Source organism: Labrus bergylta, chromosome 6 (genome assembly GCF_963930695.1).
Source record: "Labrus bergylta chromosome 6, fLabBer1.1, whole genome shotgun sequence".
In the NCBI taxonomy this organism is placed as follows: domain Eukaryota; kingdom Metazoa; phylum Chordata; class Actinopteri; order Labriformes; family Labridae; genus Labrus; species Labrus bergylta.
The window spans coordinates 18,166,486-18,190,786 of record NC_089200.1 but is presented as its reverse complement, the minus strand read 5'-3'; the positions used below and the strand labels follow the sequence as shown (position 1 = coordinate 18,190,786).

The window sequence follows — 24,301 nt, the reverse complement described above, 5'->3', positions numbered from 1 at the left end:
CAAGGATTCACATGAAGTGATACGTTTGACAGTTGAAAGAAACAGGAGGAGATCTTTTGTCAGAAAACACGACTTCCACATGTACAGCGCTGAATCAGCAGAAAGATAAGACACGCTGCTTTGTCTACGGGTGTTGCTGAAATCAACGCAAGTTCCTCCCAGGAGCTTAAATGCTTTTTCTTCTGAATATTCCTCATGTGTCCTTCACAAGCACTGACGAGAGAGCCTTTTGTTTTTATGGCCTTAAACTTGTGAACTAACTGCCTATGGATATCCAGAATAGAAAGCTCTATGGGTATTCTCTATCGTTGTTTTTTTTAATAGTTTTATCTCTGGTGATTTTTTTTTGTCTGGATGAAATTTTACTTTTTAAAATTGTATTTTATTATCATTATTATTTTTATCATTTATTAAATTTTGTTTTAAAAGACTATATAATTAAATTTTTTCTTTTGAGTTTTAATCTTTTAACATTGAAAATGTTGTCCCTTTCTGTCTACCTGTCTGTTGTTCCTTTACTTTATGGAGCACTTCAGGCTTCATGATTGTATGTTTTAAAGGTGATATATAGGCCTAATTATTATTTAGTTGAGGATTTTGTGTGTCAGAAAAATTACATTTCTGATAATGAGCCAAGTAAGTTTCCAGAGAAAATGTTTCAGTTTCATTGATACTTTGCACATTTCGAAGAGACTTCCTCGCCTTCACATGACCAGTGTGGGTCAGCTCCGATCTAAGCCTGTGGCAGATCTGTGAGAGCATCTGGCATAATAGGTGACAAGGTTGACAGATCTATATAATCATATTAATTATATTTGTCTGTGCTGAAGCCTCGGGCCCCCCTTAAGTCTGATCTGTGAACTGCAGTGCGGTTGCTATAGGAAACAGGAAGTGTGTGAGCAGGGACCAGACATGCCCCACAGACTGGGCCAGCCTGGTCCCAGGGGAGAAGACCAGACATGACCCCAGTCAGAGTCTCTTTTCATTACGGGAGGAGAGGACAGACATGAACCAGAGCCCGACTCTGCTCTTAGTTCAAATGCTCCATGGTGGTGTAAAAAGAAAATGTTCTGGCATAGTAACTGTGAGACAACCAGCTGTGGAAATGAATCTTTTTTTGTGCTGGATATAGTTTTTAAAGGCCTAAAGGTCTCCGGGCTTTTACCTGCTCCATTCTTGTTCCTCAGGTTTGGTGGCTGTGTGCTGAGCTGCCTGACAGGGGCCGGACATGATAATGAGGGAGTGTGCATTTAAAAGACAGAGAATAAATGGACACATAAAAGCTTGATAGCTACATTTTTGTATGTCTTATATTATTATACAGGAAGCTCTTTACATCAAGGAAGGAGATTTTGTATTGACTTGAATGTCCGTGAAGGGAGAAGCAGAGTAGAGATGACCCTGATGAAGGCCACAATGCAAAACGTATCAGTCTAATAAAGTTAATAAGATTCATCTTCATACTACAGTACAAGTGTTCGTGAAGCTTTTTGACATCTTCATGAAAAAGATATGTAGAATCAAATGAACTCATTTGTACTGATGAAGAAAAATAGACCAAGGCAATCATACAAATCAAACCATTTTTATTTCAAAGGAATCACAACAAATATCAAATAAAATCCCTCTTTGCTTTGTGAAGCATTCAGCAAACATATAAAAGTCAAACTAAAACATCAGAACACTGATAATTCGTTTTTTTTTCTCCACACATATATGTTACAATATTACTGCATAAGACAGGAAAATAAAATAAAACTAATTCCACAGCAGCACTTGAACTTGAAGACCTCTACCAACCAGCTCACTGAATCTCTGCAGAGTTTATCACGATGTATTTGTCGAATGTCTCCAGGGTGAACCACTGAACCTGTGTCATGTCTCAAAGAATCAGTCTATATTCATCATAGACTAATAAAATGGGTGATTTATGATACTTGAACTTGGTCTTCAATCTGTGCTGTTTTCAAATTTAAATCCAAATGTTGTGAATAAGATGCCCCCTTGTGGACGATAGGAAATTATTCTAATAATGAACTAAGAGTATATTTTGTCCTCTAAGGAGGAAAGGCAAAAAAGAAAATCTAGTGCACAAGAACACAGTGCAGAGTAAATTTACAGAAACAGAAATAAACTTTTTCAATAAAATACTAATAAGCTGTGTTTAATTTTAAAGATCAAATTAAAATGTAGACGTTTATTTTTTTAAATCATGTATTTGTCAAGCTTTAAACTATCAACAACATACAATGACTAAAATTAAACATTAAGATAAAAATAACTCATAGTATTTTTTTATTACTTCAAATAAATCAAATCAAATTAGACCCAATATTGACATGCACTTAATGTCTTTGGTTGTTTTAGTATTATCTTGTAATGCATAGGGGAAAAAATGCAAAGTCTTTGGTGTTCAGTTGAAGTATACTGCTATAAGTTTTGGTATTGAAAAAGTGAAGTAAAAAACAATAAAAAAAATGTATTTTAGGAGGAGTTATACAGCACAAGCTTAGTTTATCCACACTTTTAGTCTTACAAACATTGATAGAAGCAAGTTTCAAAATTCCCAAAGAAAGCATCAGCCAACTCCCTGAGATTCCCTGGATGGAGAGGAAAGGTTCACATTTGTTACAGTGTGTTTTATAGTAATACCTAAAATTCCAAGTAAAACAGCTTTTGGTGTGTTGTGATAGTTCCTCCTGTCTGTACTGGCCCTGAAGAGAAGGGACGTGTCCAAAGGGTTGGCATGGGCCCCCCCTAGAAATCTGATTTGCCACGCAAGGTGCCACCCCAAAAATCCTAAACTGTGATTGTCGACATGTATTTGCCCTGTCAGAGGCTTATGTTAAAACTTTTTTTGGAAAGGCTGCTATTTTTCTTTACATATCAATATAGAATATTTTCCTTTGATTGTTCTTTAAATTGAACAATTGAATAAAAACTTTGCACATCTATTTCCCAAGATAAGTGCTTTGGAAAGTATTGCACTCTTACTTGCTATGAACTAACTGGCAAAGTGTCAGGACCAAAACATTGCCAATTCATGTATTTCTTCAAGGTAGACTTTTCGCAGGAGTTTGCATGCACATTTTTAAGTACTTTCAATTGTGACTGACTTTGCACATAAATCTTCTTTTGTGTCATTACAAATGAAGCTAACGCTGCCATTTTCCTGTGTTTTAAAGATATGATTGGTTGAGTTGGAAAGGGTGATTGATCATATTTATTTGTGCAACCCCAGAAAAAAGTCTGGACGCACCCCTGCTGAAGAGATCCACATGTGATTTCAATGTACAGTATGAGATGGATAATTCAGAGTCCTCTTTTTCTGTAGAAGTGAAAGGCCTGAAAGTATACATTTAAAACTGCATTTTTTAAGGAAATTGACTTTTTTTTAGCTGTTTGCTGTATTTGAGTTGCATTATGAATGGACTTATTTCAGCATACTAATATGAGTCTTGTGTTAAGGTTAACTGAAAAAGTTGTGAAATAATCCTTGACATGTCCTTGTCTAGGCCTTGACCATGTCACTGATATTGTCCTAACGCTGAGGTGGTTTAGCAGGTTGTTGGTGTTTTTTTTTTTTTAGATATTCAGCTGGTCCCGATGTGCTGCTGTAGCTAACTTCAAAAAAAGTCAGAACAAAACAATTATTTTTTTTAAATGGTATTTTTGATTCATATAAGCTCCACACAGAAAACTAAAGCTAACCAAACAAAAAAGCAAAAATGTCTGTTTGCACGAGTTTCCTCTTTGGATGAACCAAGTAATGCAGAGAAATTATCCATGGCTCAGGAGAAACCAGCTCTCTGTGAGGAGACAAAGGAGTTGCTCTCTCTAGAAGGATGGGGACAAAATCGGCCGTCTCGTTATCTTCTGTGTTATATCTGTGCGCGTGTGTGTTCATGTTTGTGTGTAAGAGAGGACTTGATGGAAGATGGCTGATTGAATGGGAGATGGTGGTAGACTGCAGCAGCCAGCTATCTCTGCCACCCATCACTTATCTCAAGCTGCCTGAGCGGCTGCCCTCCTTCCTCTTCGTCCTGTGGGTAACCTGCTTTGGGAAACTCCTTCGTCCCATTGGCCAGACGGGCTTCTGGAGGAGTATGGCGAGCAGAATCAGGGTTGCTCATTGGGGAGTGCTGCCTGAGGTGGTGCAGAGGGGGGGAGGTGGGTGAGGACATGTGCTCAGGAGAGCTACGCTCTGATTTGATGCTGAGGTTAAGGGAGGGCAGATGTGGAGAGGATGAGGAGCAGGACTGAGAGGGGAAGGAGCACCCTCCAGTGGAAATCCTACAAACAACATGAGGAGAGGTGAAAAAATGTCTGACTCGCAACATCATTAAGACAGTATTCTAAAAATAGTTTTTTAAATGCATTAATGATTAAAGAAAGAAACTTCCGTTCACCACTTATAAACACAAATGAGCATAATACAACCAGCTGGTTACAAAGATCCAGATGTGACCAAGAAACATCCATAAGTGTGTGGTTCCATATTTATGAGGAAAAATTACCTGAAGAATCCAAGGATTGTTCTCTTTCACACAACTTAAATAAGTGATGTCATATACATGTTTACAACATATTGTTATAGAACAAATTGTGCCCAGCAAAAATTAGCTGGAGCTTAGAACAGTGTGAAGATAATTCTCTCTGCCATGCATGATTACACATATATTCTTACCCTGGGCTTATGGGAGGCCCGTGGGGCTCCTGAGGTGGCTGTGCTGGGTGCCAGGGGTTTACAGCTCCTCTTTGTAGGCTAACAGAGTGATAAAAACCAGGTTGGCTGTACTCTAGGAAGGAGGAACAGAGACAAAACAATGGAAACACATGGATACAAATTCTGATGAAGATAGCACATAGTATATACTATCTTCTATTGAAACACTTATTCACATGAATGCTCAGAGGTAGATGAGAGGATAGTTACCAATCTTGGCTATCGGCTAGTCTATTCACAACTCACTAATAAACATGTTCTATCATGTTTTTTTAAATACAACTATAAGAATACTGTTGCTATGAGTTACTGAATCACATTATGAGTTATCTACTATCTGGGCTATCTGTGTTGCTGTGAAAGTAAGGGCAGATACAAATGGCATAGTGTCTTCTACAGCATACCTAATGCATACATTCAAACCATCATTATTAATTAGACTTAATCAGCAAGAAATTAAATAAATGTGCCTACTTAAATGCTGAACTGTTCATTTAATTTAAAGGAATTGTACTCCTTTTTTAATTTACAGAATCGGCTGATCAACTACTTGACTGTTTTTTCTGTTTGTCCTTATTTATCATAGTAAACATCATACACATCAGACGTACCAGAGGCTCCAGGAGATTGGAGTCCATAGCCCCCCAAACTGTGACCCAGCAGCCCTGCCTTTCCCATGGCGACCATGGAGCTGCCACTGTGCAGACCCTGGTACAAGACCCCCCTCTGATAAAAAAAAGGAAAGTCTTTTATGTTATACATGAAATATGTTCATATGTAAGGCAAACGATCTTATCACTGATCTGAACTACTGGATTTGCAATCCATTTTGTGGCGCCTCACTGACATGGTGTGAATCACACTTACAGCAGAGCTGTGGTTAGCACGTGTCGCTGCCATGCCCTGATTAGCAGCATCTCCCCGCAGGTTCTCAGTGCCCAGGCTAAGAGGAGGAGGGCTTTTCATGTCCAGAGCTCGGTTCAGGCTGCTGTGAGAGAACACGGAGTAACCGATACCTATGAGTTAAAAGGAAGGGGCAGGAAGTGAAAAGAGATGTGAGATTATTTCACCCATAGGCATAATTCTCTTTCTTCTATACCTCTCCCTGTTTCTGTTTATAAATGTGACAAAATGCACTTTTCTTTTTAATTTGACATTTGAATTTTGTTTCTGATCTTTGCAGACGTATTGGCTGACGAGTTCACGGTAAAATCTGTAATATAATCTAGTCGATTAACAACACTAAAAAATATACTTTAACTACTCTAAAACTGACTGAAAAATGTCAAACTTGCATTTTATTAATGTTAATGTTTTAAAATATTTAAGTTACAAGTGTCTTATGAGTCAACAGTGCATCCAAAAAGTAGAAGACTGTAAAAGGCTACATGACTGTGAGGTGGGACACTTTCTATACAGAAACCACGCAAGTTTTTTCAACCGAATGCACATGTGGATTAGTGCACACACACACGCGCACACGCACACGCACACACACACACACACACACACACACACACACACACACACACACACACACACACACACACACACACTTCCTGTGTTCACAGCCAGCTGCACTGAGGGATCACAGCAAGCATTTAGCATGGCCCTCAAAGGGCATTTAATGGATTTGCATGCTAAATATTTTGCATCTATTTTTTTCTAAAGCTGCTAATTTGTAAATGCACTGGGATTTGCTGATGTCTCGGATGCAATATAATAAAAATAAAATCCCTCCAGAAGACGGTTTAAGTTTAATACCAGTTTTTTTTTTCATTTCTCATATTTTATAGCTTTTGTACAAAATGTAGGTAATGGACATTGAAGGGCATGAAATGTATATTTTCATATTATGTACTGTAAAATGTGTGAAAATCCACGATCCCTTTGAAATCTGTTGGTCTTGAATTGCATTTTTACAAAATATAAAAGTCATTACAAAATGACTTTTATATTGTGGTTAAAATAATTATTTCACTGTTTAAGACAAGAGGATATGAATTCAGCTCACCTGCATGTGGAGACATAAATGCACTGTGTGTGTGCTGTGCAGCAGGGCTTGCAGAGCCGGGTCTGGAACTCAAAGATTTAAAGCCCTGAGGTCTATGGGACACCATGCTGGATCCAGAAGAGTTTGGAAAGCCGTTCTCACAGCCCGCAGACACTAGAAACTGGGCCTCTGGTGAAAGAAGTGATGGGGCCTGAAGAGCAGAAACCAATTAAAAAACAAATTGTTTCTCTGGGTATTCCAGCAATGTTTAAACTCTTTCAATTTAATCACATATAAAGGTATACTTCCAGTCAGCATGTCTGTGTGTGTGTGTGTGTGGCGTGTACATGTGTGCATTTGTTTATGTGTGGTGCACAGCAGAAGTGTGTGTATACTGACATAGAAGCGCTGGCGTGCCACAGAGAGATCCATGCCCTCAGTGAGAGGATATTTGTCTGCAGCCACCTGCATGCTCTCCTCACTGTCCAGCTCAGTGCTGTCCATGCCAAGGCCCTTCCTACGCAGAGTCTGATACATAACAGAAAGTTCATGGGAAGAATGACCAACAATGAAAGCATAAAGATTAAAAGAAACAAGAACAAGATGTGATACCTAAACTTCTTGTTTCTGATCTCGTGCTCTAAAACTATTTATATGTTGTTTACTGTCTTTCCCTTTGATAGCAGCTTGAACATTACCTCCAGGATGTCTGTGTTGGTGCGACTCTCGTGCGGCTCGCTGTACTCTGTGTACTTGAGCAGCACTTTGTCCATGTCTGTGCTGGCGTACTGGAATAGACGGTTGGTGCTGTTGAAGATAATGAGGGCGATCTCACAGTCACACAGCACACTCAGCTCATAAGCCTTCTTCATCAGACCAAACTTACGCTTGGTGAAGGTCACCTGCCACCAGAAAAAAATATATCTTCAGTGTTTTGATCAATGTTAAGTAGACATGTTATAAGCTTTTATTTATTTATAAAAAAAAAAAACATGTTTGAATAGTTCATGAGAAATTACAGCCAATAAAAATGTAGCAGAATTTGCAAAATGAAAAAAAAAAAAGATTTAGAATAACTTGGATGAGTTTCATCATAGTCAGCCATACGGCAATCAAAATTATATTCATTTAATAATGATTTTCTAGAAAAAATAAGACTAATAAAGATTTTTATTTTTCAAGTACAACTATTTTGGAATTTTATAGCCATAAAACCCAACTTTGTCCCAGGAGACTCTACAAAATGTACAACATATTAAGTGAATATCTTCAAACCTTGATTCCAGCTAAGGTAAAAGTCCCCAAAATAAAACCATAACACCAAAAAACCTTGAGCTGAAAAGATCAGATATTAAAAAAAAATAATTTGTGAGCGCTAACTAAGCAATAATGAATACCTTTTTATTGTTGTCTATACTGTTTCTTAATTACTATTTGGTGGGTAACCTTTGTATACTGTTTTCAAAAAACAGTTACACTTTCTATAAAAATATTCATGCTAATAGTGATCTCATTATGTAGTTTTCTTTAATGTTGTACCGGAAACATTAACACACCAACACACCAACACACACATTAAGATATACGTATATTCAAAAAAGTATTTGAAGAGGATGATGCGATCACATTTCTTGCATTGCATTTTCCATTGACCTTACTAACGTCTGTCCAGAATAAGAAACTAAACTTCTATCAATGTCAACATTTTACAGTGGATACAATGCCTGCTGTCAACATTCATCTGCCTCTGGTGTGCTCAGTTCACCTTGTTCAGTGTGAAGGAGCAGACTTGCACCGATGAAATGTCATTTCATTTGTAGGGTTTTCAGCAAAACAAAACGTTTTGATACAGAGCTTACATCTCATATGGTTAACAATACTCAAAAATACTTATTTTTTTTACTCCACATTCTGATTGAAAAGACCACTTTGTAAACTGCCCATCAGTATTAACTAATACCATTCATACACATTCACATTACGCGGTTCAGTGTCTTGCCCAAGAACACTTCATCATGTAACAGCAAGAGATGGCGATTGCACTCCTGACCTTCAGGTTGAGAGACGACCGACTACCACTGAGCCACAGCTACTGTACCACACATGCTATTTACAAAGACTAATTACTCTAAACAAACAAACGTACGGACAGAAAACACAGCACACATGCTACACACAGCCTATGCTTTTACTTTTATTAAATCAAATGATTTCTGATGGCCTTAAGGACGATGATTATTATGGTTATTAGTAAGATTAGTACTCATATTGACAATGAGAAAATATATATTTTTTAGTTTATCTATTGCGTATTTATCTTTCTTCACCTTCATTTTAATTTGTATGATGTTAAGTTGTAGTGATAATAACATTGTTTATAATAAAAACTATACAACACCACCTCACTCTTACACATATTTTTTAATTCACACATCTAGCCTACAATAATTTAATTATTTAGTCAGTTACTGTATTATTTGCATAATTATACACTGCTTAATTTAATTTTATAAATAAAGTATTATTATTATAATTTTTGTATTACAATAAATCAGTAGCAGCAGTAGTAAAAGTAGAATTCCTCTTTATGTCATCATCAACATTTGCTTCACACAGTCTCTCAGTACAATACACACCCGAGCTACATGCCCCACAATATAATATAATCCATATACCCAAATAAGCAAACATAAGGTGTGTGAACCTCAAGCTGCATGTAAATATAAAATACATGTATGCGTAAAATGACATGTCGAGTCTACTGTTTTATTTGTGTATCCTGCACTCACTTGCACTACTAAAGCTTGCTATATGTGGGTGTGTTAAAAGGAGCCAATGAAATGTCAGAAAGAGTGATGAAATGGTCATCAGAAGTCCATAAATCTGTAAGTGCTTAGTTCAAATGGCTTCTGTGGTCTGTTCTACAGGCCAAAACCCAAAATTACATGCGCAAATAGCAAGGCAGCGCTATCTCCCTACTGCACTGTTTGGCTTCCGCACTTGAAAATATCTGCCAATAGTCCACTTGAGTTTCTACTGAGAGACTTATTGACCATAATATCAGAAAACCTGAGCGTATAAAGCTCTGCACAAAATGAATATCTTTTGATAAAAATAAACAAAAGAAAACGATTAACTGTATGTTGACTGACCTGTCTGTTCCTCTGATCCAGTATACGAGAAATTTGTATTTTCTTTCGTCCCATTTTTGCAGCCGTCTTTGAGTCTGTAAAATGAAGAAAAAGACCAAATTATAGAAGTTACAAAATACATGACACGTTTTGTGTATTTGCAGTCTTTCTCTGCATACCAACTACATGTGATATTCTTTTTTTAAAGTTGTATTTTTGGCCATTTTAGCATTAACAATAGATAGAAAAGCTGAAGAGAGACAGGGAAATCGGGGAGGAGGAGTTGGGGATAACATGCAGCAAAGGGCGGAGGTCAGAGTCGAACACACGACCGGCTGATAACTTTTGCCTCCGTACATGGAGCATGCGACAAAACCACTGGGCTACCCGGCGCCCCCTACAGGTAATATTTATTGTAATCATTTTTCTCAACTAGCAGGAAAGGAAAATAAAGGTTGCGTGGCCACTGAGCTACTGGTAAATTATTATGTTGCCCTATATCATTTCAATATAAAAACAGTACAACCATTCTATGCTTCTTCTGGTAATTCTGGTGGGAAAATGTCAACCATTTGGTTTAAGTGACTCAAGTTCCTTCCCCCTTTGGTAAGAGCAGGGTGTTTATTTTTACCACCATGAGGCGATGCGGTCTAAAGTTAGAGCAGCTCTTGCCGAGCCGGGAGTCCACACAGTCTGACACCCCCACAGTCTGGTTACCCCGGGGCCACACAGCAGTAGCACAGTGCTCCTCTGCACCGCAGAGCCCCGAGAGACAGGGTTAAAAATACAGTCCATCGCTGCTTTTAAAGGTTCAGCAGGCAATAGCCAAAACTAAACGGTTGAAGGAAAACGCTGTGTTTCAGAGAGATGACTGACACTAAAGCCACCCACTCCTCTCTCATGCACAGCCAGGGAAGCAAAAAAAAAAAAGGACCTGGAGGGGAAGAGGGCAATGGCATGGATGGATTGCGGTTAGCTTGAGAACGTCCAATTTTGAAGCTCACACCCGCTCTTTTCCTTTTCCTTTTTTTTTCTTGGTTTAGAAAACCTTTTCTCCTGTCTATGCCCCTGCATTACTGTATAAAGCTGGGTGTTACAGAGAAATGTGAGATTCTTTGTATTAGAGGAGCCAGACATGCAATGACACTAAAACACAAATGCAAACATAACTTGGTCTATGTAAAAGTTATTTTTTTCCATTTTACACTTCACTATTAGTCCTCTGACCTGACTGTGCTTCTCCAAAGCCCAGAGGAGTTTTTGACTGGTTTTCCCCTTAACATGTATTTGACTTTTTTCTATATTTAGTGCCCCATCCCTGTGATGGTGCATGAGCGGATATGGGGCCTGTGTTCCCACGACCCCTGAAGTGCCCGCTGTCCCTCAACGTAAGCTTGGCAAACAGGCATCTGGGGCATTTCTGGAGGAATCCACCTCTTTGCCCTCTTTATTACCTTATAAAGTCTGGGGATGTTCAATGTGCTGAACACGCTGCAGAGACAAGACACACCTCAACTCTGACAGCTGCAGATGAACCCGTCACTTGCACAGGGGTTTATTATAAAACACAGCAAAATACAGACAGAACTTCTCCTTGAGTGCCACTAAAAGGCATTCTGCCTTTGTAAAAACTAATATTTCACAAAAATTAAGACAGATTAAGCTGTGTTGTCTGTTTTTGGATCAAAAGTGACATCGTTCTGCCTCATATTGATACATGCTAATGCACAGGAGGGAAGTGTGACATTTGCTCTTAACAGGGCAGAAAGATTTTTATCTCAGGATTTTACAGACAGTTCCTCTTCTCTCAGATACGACCAATCAACGACTTTCACTGTCATAAACAGCCCCGCAGAAACACATACCCAGATGGGTAAATAAAGCTACACCTCAAGCCGGACGATGTGAATTATAACTGTGAGTGTGGTTTGTTCGGTTTGTCAAAGGCCTGAAGGCCAAGACATGCAGGAAAGGCCTGGCTGTGCCTCATATAGCAATTCTTTCTGTATGATTTTCCCATTCGACAACTGCCATTTGAAGTCTGTGAAAACACCAGAGCTGCCTGTGCTTTTCCATCACAAGGTGAGCGTGTGATCAAAGATGAATTGAAATCACATTGCACCTGCAATTTAACTCTTGATGCCATAAACAAGTCGCACAAGTTCAAACATGAGGATTTAAAGTAAAACAGAGTCGCTGTATGGCCTGTAATGGTGTAGTAATAGCATACTCAAATCACACAATTGCCCAAGGGTCTCAAGCACCTTTGTCAGATGACGTCCCACAGGTGATACAGTGGAAAATACTGAGTATACAAACACAACAGCACAGGCACACAGTAGCCATGCTCTTTGACGTGCCCTGGGAGCTTCTGACAGAAATCATCGAGGACCTCACTGTGACAACTACGTGCATGTATAGTAAACTAAAAGCTTGTGAATCAACAGACGGAATGATGTGATCAGGCTTGATCAATTTTAAAAGACTTGATTATCAGAATAGATGTTTTTTCTTGCTGCAGTGAACTCTATACACGAACGACTAAAGAAAAACACGTAGGGCCTTTGTAGAGTATTGAGGGTTCTGCTTTGATGGTTTACATTCCATGAGTCATTCAGAGTATGGATGGTTTATATAAGTGTCAAGAACATGGCAATCATATGCTAATGTATGAGCTGAAGAAGCTAATGGATTGGCAGATTGTAAGAAAGCAGATCTCGAGAACAGCGATGTCAAAATTTCCCCATCAGACAAGTTTGTGTTCTCAGTTTCCCAGGATTAGAAAAAAGTGTTATAAGTGTTGATAGATACCTGTGTACCAACTCTGCAAGGCTGTGACGAAAAATTTCCCTAAGGGGAAGATGAAGCACTGTATGGTATAGTTATACTACAACAATGATCCATTTTGTTAAATTTGATTATTTATTATATTTCCCTTAATTGTGCAATGATTATACAATGAAAAGAAGCAGTGGTTCAGAAGCTTTGGGAATGACACTTAATCCAGCGGGTGTGAAGTCTTGTCGAGTCGTTTTGAGACAAGACCTTTGATGGGAGATAAAAAGTGAAACCAGACCTAAAGGTGTCTCCAAAAAATAGAAGACAGGAACATTTCCAAGATAAAGAATCACAATTCTCACACATACAAGTTCAAAGGTGTAATGCAGCCCCCCCCCCACCTCCCGACAAAAAAATGATCTGATTTGAAATACTAATAGCCTTGTTATCCTTTCAAATTAAAACTAACATGCTTTTAAGAAATGAAATAAAGGCCCAATAGTACCTCCTCATTTAAGTTATTTGCTCTAAGTTGAAGATTTTCTTCTTTTTTTTTTTTACAATCAAATCATCAGTATACCAGTTAAAATAAATGTGCGCCTCCCCATGTGTGTCAGCTTCAGGGTCAGACGGTTCATGTGCCCACCAAGCCCTTCAGAGTAATGGTGAGGAAATATTTGTCTAATTTTAACAGGAGATAATTGAATTGCCTTGATATTTTTGATAGAACAAGAATAGCTATAGAACATTCAGGCATGAGCTTAACATTTTCCTCTATGCAGGAAAAGGTTAAAAAAAAAAAAAAGATTTTGCAAGATGTAAGAAGTTGTACCAGATCCAGTGGACTGTAAGAAACTGAGAAGAAGACTGACCTTTCTGAAAACTGACTACCCTTGATCAAATAAAACGACTGACTGATTTTCATTCAAATTGTGTCAAAAAAAAAAATCTAATTATAGCATAAACATGGGAGTTATCAGTGCACATTTTAAGTGAAGCTGAGTAGTGGAATGATTGTTAAGGCAACAGGTTGCAGGGATGAGAAAGATGAACTTGGAAAGAAGCCAAAAGTCTTCGCTGAAGAGTCTTGGGATGTGTTCAGTCTCTGTCCAAATGACGCGGATTCATTCTGACCAGCAAGCTAAGAATAAAAACTGCAAAAATAGGATGAAATACAAGGCTCGTGTTTGCGAGAAATTTGCAGATAATTAAACCTAACGAATTGCTGACGTCATTCAAAATAGACGTTTAAGAATAGCCTGTCTGTCCCCGAGTTGCCAAGCATCCCTGTCTAATATAGACTCATCTATATGCTGCTTTCAATGACACAGCAACAGGTAGGCAAGTTCACTCACACTTGACATAGGTTAACCAATCCGTCTTAAGTACACACATACACAAAAAAAAAACGTATCTCACGTACTTTCAGAAACAAAAACAGAGCATCTGATCTCACCTGTTCTCGATCCCCTTCTCTCTGTTTTATCTTTCGCGTTTCAACCTCTCGATCGGGGGAAAAGTCGCAAATAAAAAAAAACGCAGATTTGCAGAAGTGTCGCCTGGTGTTCTGGTCTCGTTTTGATGCAACAGATTTTCACCTGGTGCAGTAGTAGCGATGGTTTAGGAGTGCTTTCTTTCCAACAGCTGGCTGCTGCCGCCCGCCTCTCTGTGTCAGCACACAGCACCTCCTCAGCAGTGCCATTGGACACACTCCTCCTCCCATCCGCCTTCAAACGCACCACAGTCACTTAAGGCTTTGCCAGCGAGATTACAGCAGAAGTCACACTGCATGTACTTTGTCTTCTATGTCTCCGAGCTATTTATACTGTATAGGAGATATAATGCAGATTTTCTGTGATAAATAGTTTGCATACATTTTGTTTGTTTGAAAAGAAAAAAGATCTTCAGGTTCCACTTAGCCTATTCAAGAAAAGAAGTGGGGGAGTCAGCACAACATCTTAACCATCACACAAAATCGTATGATAGCTAATCATTCCGAATGTAATGATGACTTCAAATTGGTTATTGACAAAATTATAAACCATAGTGAGTCAACAGCATAATGTTTTAGAGATCATTTGACCAGGTTTTAGAGACCACCACTTCTTTAACTGCCATTCTTGATTTATTAATACTTTGATGTTTCCAAATTTTAAAAAAAAAGTGATTAAGGGTTTCTTGGAGATTAAATAACTCCAGTAGCACAAATTATTTCTTTCAGTTATAAACACTTTTTGTGAGTGAGGTTTTCTGCTTAAATTTGTCTTATTCAAAATGAATTTAAATGAGATTTTAATTGATTGGTGAGACTATGTGGAGTTTCTATAAGTTACAGAAACAGTCATCAGGGACTGTGATCACTGGATAACATGCAGAGTGAGAATGAGCTTATTCTACAAAAAATGCCTGGAAGAAATGACAGTATACCCCAAGCAGTCATTTTCAATAAACTTGCCTCAATATGTTTGTAACCCCTGAAAAGTTGCATCTGCAGCTGAGAGAGTGAGAGAGTGGGTGAGTGGGTGAGTGAGTGAGTGAGTGAGTGAGTGAGTGAGTGAGTGATACAGTCAGTGAGTGGTTAAGTGAGTGAGGGGATTAAGTGAGCTAATGAATGAGTGAGAGAGCGAAAGAGTGAACGAGTGAGAGAGTGAGTGAGTGAGTGAGTGAGTGAGTAAGTGAGTTGGTAAGTGAGCAAGTGAGAGATTCAGTGAGTGAGTGAGTTGCCCCTAAAGTTGACATGTTCATTGTCTCAAAAGGGTATGCAATCATAGATTAGAGTAAGAAAAAGTAAATGTTAGACTCCAATAATAAATAAGATGCATCACTGAACATTCTTTCTTGTTTGAATGAGTCTTATGACACCTAAGATTGATCCCTCAAAAGCATGCGTGTGTGACACTATACCCTTCAATAAAGACACATTCAACAAATAATCATCCTTAGATCAAAGAGGTAAATGCATGATTTTCATGTCGTCTTGCATTGATATATAATGTTTATTCACAATGTAAACTTGTTAAGGGTTTATAAAGTACATGTAGGCCTACATGGTTTGTGTCTGTAATTTGAGGAATTGCAAAGGGACCATTATTTGACTTTAAAGCAAGTACTTTTGCACCCCCCCCCCCCGCAAAAAAAAAAATAATAATAAAGAAATTCAATGAATCCATTTTCTTTTTGAAGTCAGTGTCTCACAGTAAATGCTTTGCTCTAAATCCCTAGAGAATATTAAAATTTTATATATCTTTATTTTCTTGGTTCAGAATCATTACTCACATCGTGGCTTAACACTGCAAATGAAAATACATTTCATTTAATCCGGACATTATAAACGGAAACCAGCTACAGTTTTGCTTACAGGCTGTTGGGCTGTGGGGAAGATTGCAGGAACACTTCGCAACAGGCTATAATTTACTACAATGCCACCACAAGTTACAGACCACATTTACCAGTGTTTAATCAAAACTGTCTGATATTCTCAGCAAATGTTGTACACACCTCAGAGAGGGCCAGTATCTGCAAGATACAAAACAATTTCATCATCCATCTAAACAAATGTATATAGATTTCTGGCAGTGTGCTCTTGCTGTAGGTTTATCGCCTGTATCTAAAAGTTATGGGGTGACAGATGTAAACTGAAAAACAAAAAAAAAAATTGAATGCTCAGATATGAAAAGCTAAGACACTAACAGAAAACAGACATGCTGTCAGCTGGATAGATATATTTAGAGGTAATAACTGAATCACTGCATGGGCTGCATTATGGACTATTCTGGGATGTGACACTGTGTACTCCTAAAAATAATGTTGTGAGGATTTATTTGCACTGATTATCTGTGGAAGTGTGGACAACAACTCTGTTTCTCTTACACACAGCCATACACACACAGAGCTATGTGTGAACAAACACACTCACTTTGCGATCCCCGAGAGGTAACTCAAACTGTGCACCTGATGCAATAGATAGCAACATCCCTGCAGACTGCCATGGTCTGTACCTCCAGGATTCACCTGCTTTGGTCTCATCAATCCCCCTCTGTACACACAAGCAAGCTAATCAACTGCAGCCAAGCGGAAATTATATTTTCCTCAATGTGGTGTTAATGTAAGTGCATTTTTCATGCATTTATTGTAAACACTCTGGGAGTTCCATGAAGTCGAAGACCGGCGGCTGATTTGCAACAGTCACAGTCATTTAGTACTTCTATTACCCACACAAGGCAAGAGCCTTACTGTGAAAAGTACAGAGAGATAAAGGTGCCTTTGAGAACTTTCCGTATCAAGTCCATTTTTTTTTTTTCATTTTCCTGAAACTTCTCACTTCTGCTTTCGACAAGATCAGCCTCAACCCTTTTAGAGCATGTGGTGAGGCTGTTGAATTCAGAAATAGCCTCCCTGGTCAGTGTACATGTGTGAGAGCAATTGTTCGCATTGTGTCCCTTTATAGCTGCAGTCTTATCTACATCTCAACAGAATAAAGTCAACACCTTTACACCCCCCCCCCCCCCCCATCCTAAACCTTAACCCGACCTCTAACGGAACAATAAGTCCTCTTAAGTCACTTAAAGTAAGTCAAGGTGTTTTCTTTCCAGCAGTGGTCAAATGTGAAGTAGTAACGCTTTCATTTGAGTTTTTAGCAAATCAGGATATATAATATAATATATATATATTGGATGATTCCCTTGTTCTATTCCATGGTAACAGTATAGGCTAGTAAAAGTAGGGGGAGCAGTGGCGGTTCTAGACCACTGGGGAAGCCAAACTGGGGAGTTGTTTTGTCAGAGGGGAACATTAAACCCAGGTGAAAAATAGACAAAGATGATCACATTAAAAAATATATTATGCCAAATAATAGTGCACATCATTAAGTACCACAACAAAAAATACCATGATTTATATTTGTTTGTCTGTAACAGCATTTAATACTAGATTGTGAGTCCGGTTGTTGAGTCAAATACTGTGTATGTTATTAGGGGGGCTCTTCCTTTTGGAGGGGTGGCCACAGGGGGGGCCCCTGTTGGCCCCTGCCTAGAACCGCCCATGGGGGGGGAAGTATTCATGGAAACATGTAGTTAATTAGATTCAGAACGTTGGAGGAGCTGGGCTAAGAATAAAAGGGGTATTTTTCATTGAAATAGGATAAGCCAAGGTAGTCGCTGCAGCTCCAAATTCCTCAAAACTAAGCTGTAAAGTACACCTGATATTCCCAAACAACTTGAAGTCTTTAGCGCCTTTGAGTCATATTTGATTTTGCTTTGTTTTCTTAAAGTGCATGCATGTCAGTTTTTGCTTCACTGTTAGAAAATAGACATTGGAATGGCTTAAGAAGTGCTATTATAAAATGTTAGGCAACATAGGACATCAGAGCATATATGCTAACCAATTGGCTCCTTATTATAAGGAGCCTAGTTGAGGGCCAGTTTCTTGTTTGATTGTTTCGGGTAGGCCCTTGAAGCCAATAGGCTACTTCTAATAAATGTATTTATTTATTTGTTTTAGTGAATCACATATCATGAACGGGATTTTAATAAGGTGCTTGTTTATTATCAAAGTTGTAGAATAGCAGCTGTTTAAATAGCCTTTGTTCACGGTGTTTTGTGTTGATTCAGTGAGCTGTGCCTCTCCCAGGAGCACGTCAACGCATTGTTGCCGATGATCCAAGCGAAAAGTCCATTGTTGTTGCGAAGTTTTTAATCTGAGGATTTAAAGCACATCACATGCTCGGACCGGGCAGCGGGGCACTCCACAACAACAGGAAAAACTAGGCTGCTGCAAATATCCACGTTGGGGAGGGAAACGATTCATCCCGAACGGAGCGACCAAACTTTTCTAGGATCGCCGGAGAAGAGGCTTAAAAAGTGCAACTATAGAAGGAACTTTTCTGTATAGCCTACTCTGGTTAAACCTGACGGTCGGACATCTGGGATAAACATGACGCTCAAGTACAGCCAGAGGTCTCTCATAGTGCTGTCTTTACTAGGGATTTTATCGGCCATTATGTCCGTTTTAGCGGTCATTTTAATTTTCCAGCTCCAGTCTCAACAGATGGCAATAAAGGAGACTCCCCCGTCCACCTCCACGGTCATACCAGCTCAGGTCTGGGCCGTCCTGCTGCCCGTCTCCGCGGTGCTCTCTGCTCTGTCCCTCACCCTGAACCTCAGCTCTGTGGTGGTGTGTTTGCTGCACGGCTATTTCTCAACAGAGGTCTGCAGAGGAGAGCACGAAACGGAAAGGTATAGAGGCTTTTTTTAAATTTTTTATTAATGCAGCTGTTGATCCAAATAGTTCAGAAACATAGACCATAGTTACGTCAGTTCTAAAAGCTTCAACGCACCTGTGATTGATTAATGGCTGGATACAATATCAATACGCACAAATATGACAGGAAAGCAAACCCCAGCACGGCTGTTAAAAACCGAATATTAGGCTACACAACAGAGTCTCTAACACATTAAAGGATTAATTTACAAGCACTAAATCCCAGCCTTGCTCAAATCAATTCTCACAGGAGCTGCTGCCTGAATTGGTCTGGTGTGACCAGTAGCCTAAGTGGTCAGCGTTACCTGTTAGCAAACACTGGACTAAACCAACCTAAATGACTATTACATTTGAGCTTTTATCCTGGAATTGTCACTTGTGGCCACATCCAAGAGCCACCTGGAGAGAATACTGCAAGTTATTAACCCAAATTTAAAACAAAACAAAAAGGTAAACATGCATATGTTGGCAAGTCAGAGAAAAATAATACACACAACTAGCAGCATTAAGGTTCTAATATACTTCAAGGATGGAATTACTTTGATAAAATATAATGTTTTAAATGCATTCAGAATCAGTAGAAGGCTGTAACACCACATTTTTGATTCGTATCATTCAATAAACACTTGTTGCTAAATGGGGAAAACAATTTAACTGTGAAGTGTTTCTGCCCATGCTCACACAATCTTCTTGAATTGTTCTCTGTAGACCACAGAAGATCCTGGTTGGCTATATTAAGTTTGTTTTTTTTTAAACTTAGTTTCAGAAGCATCAGAAGAGGCCTTCCTTATGTGTCAGAGTGCAGAGGCCGGTACTTCAGTGTTGTTGGTCGACCCCCACCTCTCACCCCCTATGAATCCCATCTAAACAATGGCCAGCGTCTCATTATGCACTCAGCACACGGCCTGTAGCTGGCTTTTTCCCACGTCGCTTTACAAATCCAACAACATACCCCAAGACCTCCCTTCTGACAGAGGACACATTCCAAGGAAAGGGGAATAACAATGAGCTAAACAAAATACACTTGTATTTCTACTTAACCAAATAATCAAAAATCTAAATGTTTCTGGACTTGAAGTTCTGTTGGGAAAACTTAAAAGTTGAGACCATGAAAAAGTTTTTTGCAAAGTAAAAAAAAAAGGACATAAAACAGTTTTCGAAATAATGATGATTTATTAAATCATCTTCAATTATACACCAATGAGACAACCAAGGCATCAATCTTGAAGTGTAAACATGCTCGTGCAATGATATTTAAACTATCACATTTGATTCCACAGAGCAGACTGGTTCCTTTTGGATAGCAGATCTATACGACATGTGGCTATAGGACTGTTCTGCCTGGGAGTTTCTGTCTACTTGGCTGGTAAGAACAATATTGTGGAGGGAAAAAAAACGATTCTGAATGATTAAGACACTGGAAAATTAGTTTGTTTACCATAAGTACATGTTAAACTTTTCTAATATGATTGCAGGGAACTTTAAGTCTTTCTCAGAAATCTAAACACAACGTCCAATACATTAGCGAAACGTTGGATTTAAACCGGGTAGGCGAAAACAGCTCGACTACTTTCTCCCTGGTCCGTCCAGTGAGTCCAAGAGAACAATGCATTCTTTGAGCAGCGTCCATGACTTGAAGTATTTTTAATGCCAGGCCTGGCAGTGCTCTGGTGCTCTGTTCCACTGAGCGGCTTGCACCGGCGGGGGTCACTGGAGGCAGCCACTCCATTGTGATGAGGAGGTGTTGCCCTTAAGACCTTACTTCAGGCTCAATCAAGAGGAAGTTGAGTAAGGGACCATAGAAGCAACACCAGCAGCTCAGAAGGGCACGTCACATCCCTGAGCTGTGCTTTTCTCCCCCTTCTTTATGAGGGCCTGAGTCCATAGTCCTTTTCCTAGAGGTAAAGAGAAAATAAGATCAAATTTCATGACTTGGAAGGTTACTAATCCTGAAGAAGTGAATTACAGTACAAAAAATAAGTGTAACAACAAGTTTATAAAATTTCCCCAAAATAAATCAATTTTTTATGAGGTATTTAAGTTGTAAGGGCCCAATATAGTTTCACACAATATCTGACAAAAGATCTTTGATAGGTATTATGTGTTCCCAAATCCTCAGTTTTAACCCCTTTATTCTCTTCCTTCACAGCTATGTCCATCTTTATGCTCCTGGTATTTGAGGTGGAGACCGGCATTGCAAGTGCTTGTGTACTCTCTTTTGGGATTCTAATCCTTCTGTTCGTAGTGACCCACTCGCTGGTCAAAGCTTCCTGCGGTGCAAAGCAATACAAGAGAGAACACCTCGGCACTCATTACGAGAACGACAATGGGAATAGCCCTAAACCTCTCTCCCGACCCTGCGAGCTCAAGATCGGCGTGGACAAACCGCGAATACACCGGAGCGAATCTCACCTCCAGCATCCAATGACCTACCCTCAATATAGTAACCCGAGACAGCGAGAAAAATACCAGCAACCGCAGTACTCTCCAGATAGAGGTTCCCAGGGCCTCACCAGCGATAAAGAAGGATACAGCAGTGGAGGCAGTGGTCCCAGAATGCATAGGACCATATCAACTGAATCTGGTTTCCTGCAGGCCCAGGCTAAACCTTGGAATGGGGTCAACAGTGAGATGAGGAGTGTCCTCGCCCGCAAAACAGGGATAACAGCAAAAGACTCCACTCTCGTGTGACAAGAAAGAAGCTGAGCATGTGGCTACAGAACGTGAGAGACAAGCTGCTACCACAAGTGTCATCTCAAACAGATGCAGAACTGTAACTTGCTTCCTTATTACCCTCAGCAAGTGTATCCTGACTGCTTGCAGTCAACATAGATAGAAATTGAAACACACCCAATTTTTTGTCAGTGGCTATACTTTTCAAATGATAAAGCATTCTTAATTTGTTTTGAACATGTTGAGCACCACTTTGTGTAATTTGTAGTGTTTTGTATAAATGAAACTTGATTTTAATTTAATTGTAAACACAAATTCTGACCCAATTATCGCTCCCCCAAATGTATAGCTTTCATTGTAATAATGTAAATACGTTACTCTGCTGTTTTTTGCCAAATATTTGAGCACAGTGTGCACATTTGTTTTGTTGTTTGTATATTTCATATCAACCTGAAATCAATTTTAGAACAGATAATTCAGATTTAAAGTAGGATATTGTATACCTCAATAAGACAATAACATAATATTTAAAAAAATATATATTTCACTTCAAATGTCATTTAGTTGTACATTTCAACAACTGAAGAAAAGAAAAAGACAAAAAAACGTTCTGAATGTGACAATATCATGTCTGGAGGAAGAACTAACCTTGGACACCTCTGTGCTGAGGTCATGAGGAAGTGGATGGGGGATGTGAAGCAGAGACAAGGGGACTGGGTAAGGGGGTCACATCACTTAAGCTTCATGCAGGTGTCATTGAGAAATGAAAGAACCACACAGAAAATCAAAAAACAGAAAACATGAATCCAGAATTACCTACAAGGAGCTCAGAACAAGCAAGTTATTGGGGAAATAATTGGCATAAAGTAAAATAAAAAAAGTTAAAGCTCCAAATATAAAAAAATACAAATGATCATAAGTGAGGGAGGAAAACAGACCAATGAAAGCAAAGGTAAAACATGCACAAATGTATGATGTGAAGCAAAGAATGAATACAAACAACATTAAACTCCACACAGATTGACTGATTTCTCTCATTTTACTTAAAAAATAAATACGTGTGTGTGTGATTTTTGTGTGTGAATGTTTTATGGTGGGTGCGGGACATGGCTTAAGAAGCAACATCCTCTTATTCTCTCGCTCTTTAAGTTATTGAGTTTAGTAAAGATCAAGATGTTCAGGCCAGGGCTGCCTCCTACCTGCGACTTTGGGAGTTACTGATCTGTTCCTTCATGCTGATGGCTTGACGGAGGAGGCCGTCAATGTTTTTGAAATACAAGCTGCTGTTTGTCATGCTCTTTACAGCGCTGCAAAATCCCAACAGAACAATGAAAGTGTTAACAGTCAAAAGAGCAGGGAGGTGGAAATCCTCCAATGTGCAAGCCTTAAGCGTCTCTTACCTGCATGCATACTCTACAGTGTAAATGGCTCCTTGACTCTGTTCCTCCCAGCTTTGCATGTCCGTCTATGTATTGAATGACAGCAGATATATTCATTAATATGCAGGGGATCAGTGGAACTTTATTATCACATCAGTGGTTGTGTTGTTTTTGGAAACTACAGTATACTCCTAATATTATTATCATAACAGAAAGAGTTATGGACAACAAAGCACTTTGTTTTATCACCAAACACAAAGTTTTCATGACTCATGTTTTTCCTTCTAATTTAAAAACAACTTCAAGCACAAAGAGAAGGGCTTTAGATGATGGAAAGAAACAAAATACTGTAAAACGTCAAATAAAGGCCCATTCTAAATTTAAGGCCCAGTCCCTTTTACTGGTCTGGTGTTATTCTACAATTCACTTAGCAGATGCTTTTATCCAAAGCGAGGTACATCAGAGAGTAAGTACAACACAAGCAAGGATCTTTTTGACTGGATTAAGACAAATGCATGTATTTGACAAATAAAGGCAGGCTTCAATCAGAGACACTCCCTGTGCATTTAATGTTGGCATAATTTTGGCTCAAAATTAAGATTAAGAAGCGGCACAACACAAAGAACAAAAAATAAAGTTGAACCACAACATCTTGTCTAAGAAAGACAGAAAAAAATGCCTTTTAAGCGTGAAGGCCATGAAGCAGGTTTGACTCATTGACGCAAAGTCCCAAAGAAAGACAGGGTCATGTTTTAGTCTGATGAATAACTGATCATTATCAGTGTGACTCTGTGGACGTCGCTGTTAACTGATTTAAAACATTTGAGGTTGAGACTGAGTCACTTTAAGACACTGAATCTTTGAAGTACATGGTGAATACCTTGTGCTGCACCAGCTCAGGCAGGGACCTGCGGACGTGCTCCTGCAGTCTGTACAGAGCCACTGACGGCTCGTTGGCCAGGACGTACATGCTCTCCGTGAATTTGTCAGTCACTAGAGGATTCAACAATAAAGTCAAATGCATGGCATACACAGCCTTTGATAGGAAAATGGTGAAAGAAGCGTGGACTGTGGCCCTAGCATTAGCTTAGTGGCTAAAGACAGCTAAAATTGCAACCTAACAACAACAACAACAATGAGGTAAGTTGCGAGCAGATTTACTAAGTTCATGTTTACCTCGTCTGACTTTAAGTTGCATCTCTTGGTCCTCCATAATGCAAACTGGTTAAAAACAGGCAGTAAACTGTGAACAATACAAAGCGGCAGCTGCAGGCGAGCCGTGTCAGCTGATTCTGTCTTGTTCCGTGTTTTCGTTGTCATGTGCCACAACGAAAACATTCCGGACAGAAATATCGATTGACTG

The 24,301-nt window shown here is 39.1% G+C and overlaps 3 protein-coding genes across 4 annotated transcripts; 1 reads left to right on the top strand and 2 right to left on the bottom strand.

Moving 5' to 3' along the window:
* Positions 1–1,569: 1,569 nt before the first annotated feature.
* mef2b (myocyte enhancer factor 2b) lies at positions 1,570–14,341 on the bottom strand. Its single transcript, XM_020632053.3, has 9 exons — positions 14,085–14,341; positions 9,872–9,945; positions 7,418–7,621; positions 7,119–7,247; positions 6,741–6,930; positions 5,594–5,742; positions 5,338–5,452; positions 4,688–4,799; positions 1,570–4,293 (listed from the first exon to the last, which is right to left on the bottom strand). Exons 2-9 carry the CDS (start codon positions 9,923–9,925, stop codon positions 3,981–3,983), a joined length of 1,266 nt encoding a protein of 421 aa, XP_020487709.1. The 5' UTR covers positions 9,926–9,945; positions 14,085–14,341; the 3' UTR covers positions 1,570–3,980.
* Positions 14,342–18,248: 3,907 nt separating this feature from the next.
* Positions 18,249–22,649, top strand: tmem221 (transmembrane protein 221). Its single transcript, XM_020632168.3, has 3 exons — positions 18,249–18,861; positions 20,167–20,252; positions 21,036–22,649. The coding sequence occupies exons 1-3, from the start codon at positions 18,560–18,562 to the stop codon at positions 21,575–21,577; spliced, it is 930 nt and encodes a 309-aa protein (XP_020487824.1). The 5' UTR covers positions 18,249–18,559; the 3' UTR covers positions 21,578–22,649.
* Positions 20,040–24,294, bottom strand: borcs8 (BLOC-1 related complex subunit 8). Of its 2 annotated transcripts, XM_020632169.3 has the most exons (6): positions 24,115–24,294; positions 23,819–23,931; positions 22,960–23,024; positions 22,759–22,866; positions 22,208–22,299; positions 20,040–20,781 (listed from the first exon to the last, which is right to left on the bottom strand). In XM_020632169.3, the coding sequence occupies exons 1-5, from the start codon at positions 24,149–24,151 to the stop codon at positions 22,230–22,232; spliced, it is 393 nt and encodes a 130-aa protein (XP_020487825.1). In that variant the 5' UTR covers positions 24,152–24,294; the 3' UTR covers positions 20,040–20,781; positions 22,208–22,229. The 2 variants fall into 2 exon arrangements, with proteins under 2 accessions (XP_020487825.1, XP_020487826.1); XM_020632170.3 differs by lacking the exon at positions 22,208–22,299.
* Positions 24,295–24,301: the final 7 nt, after the last annotated feature.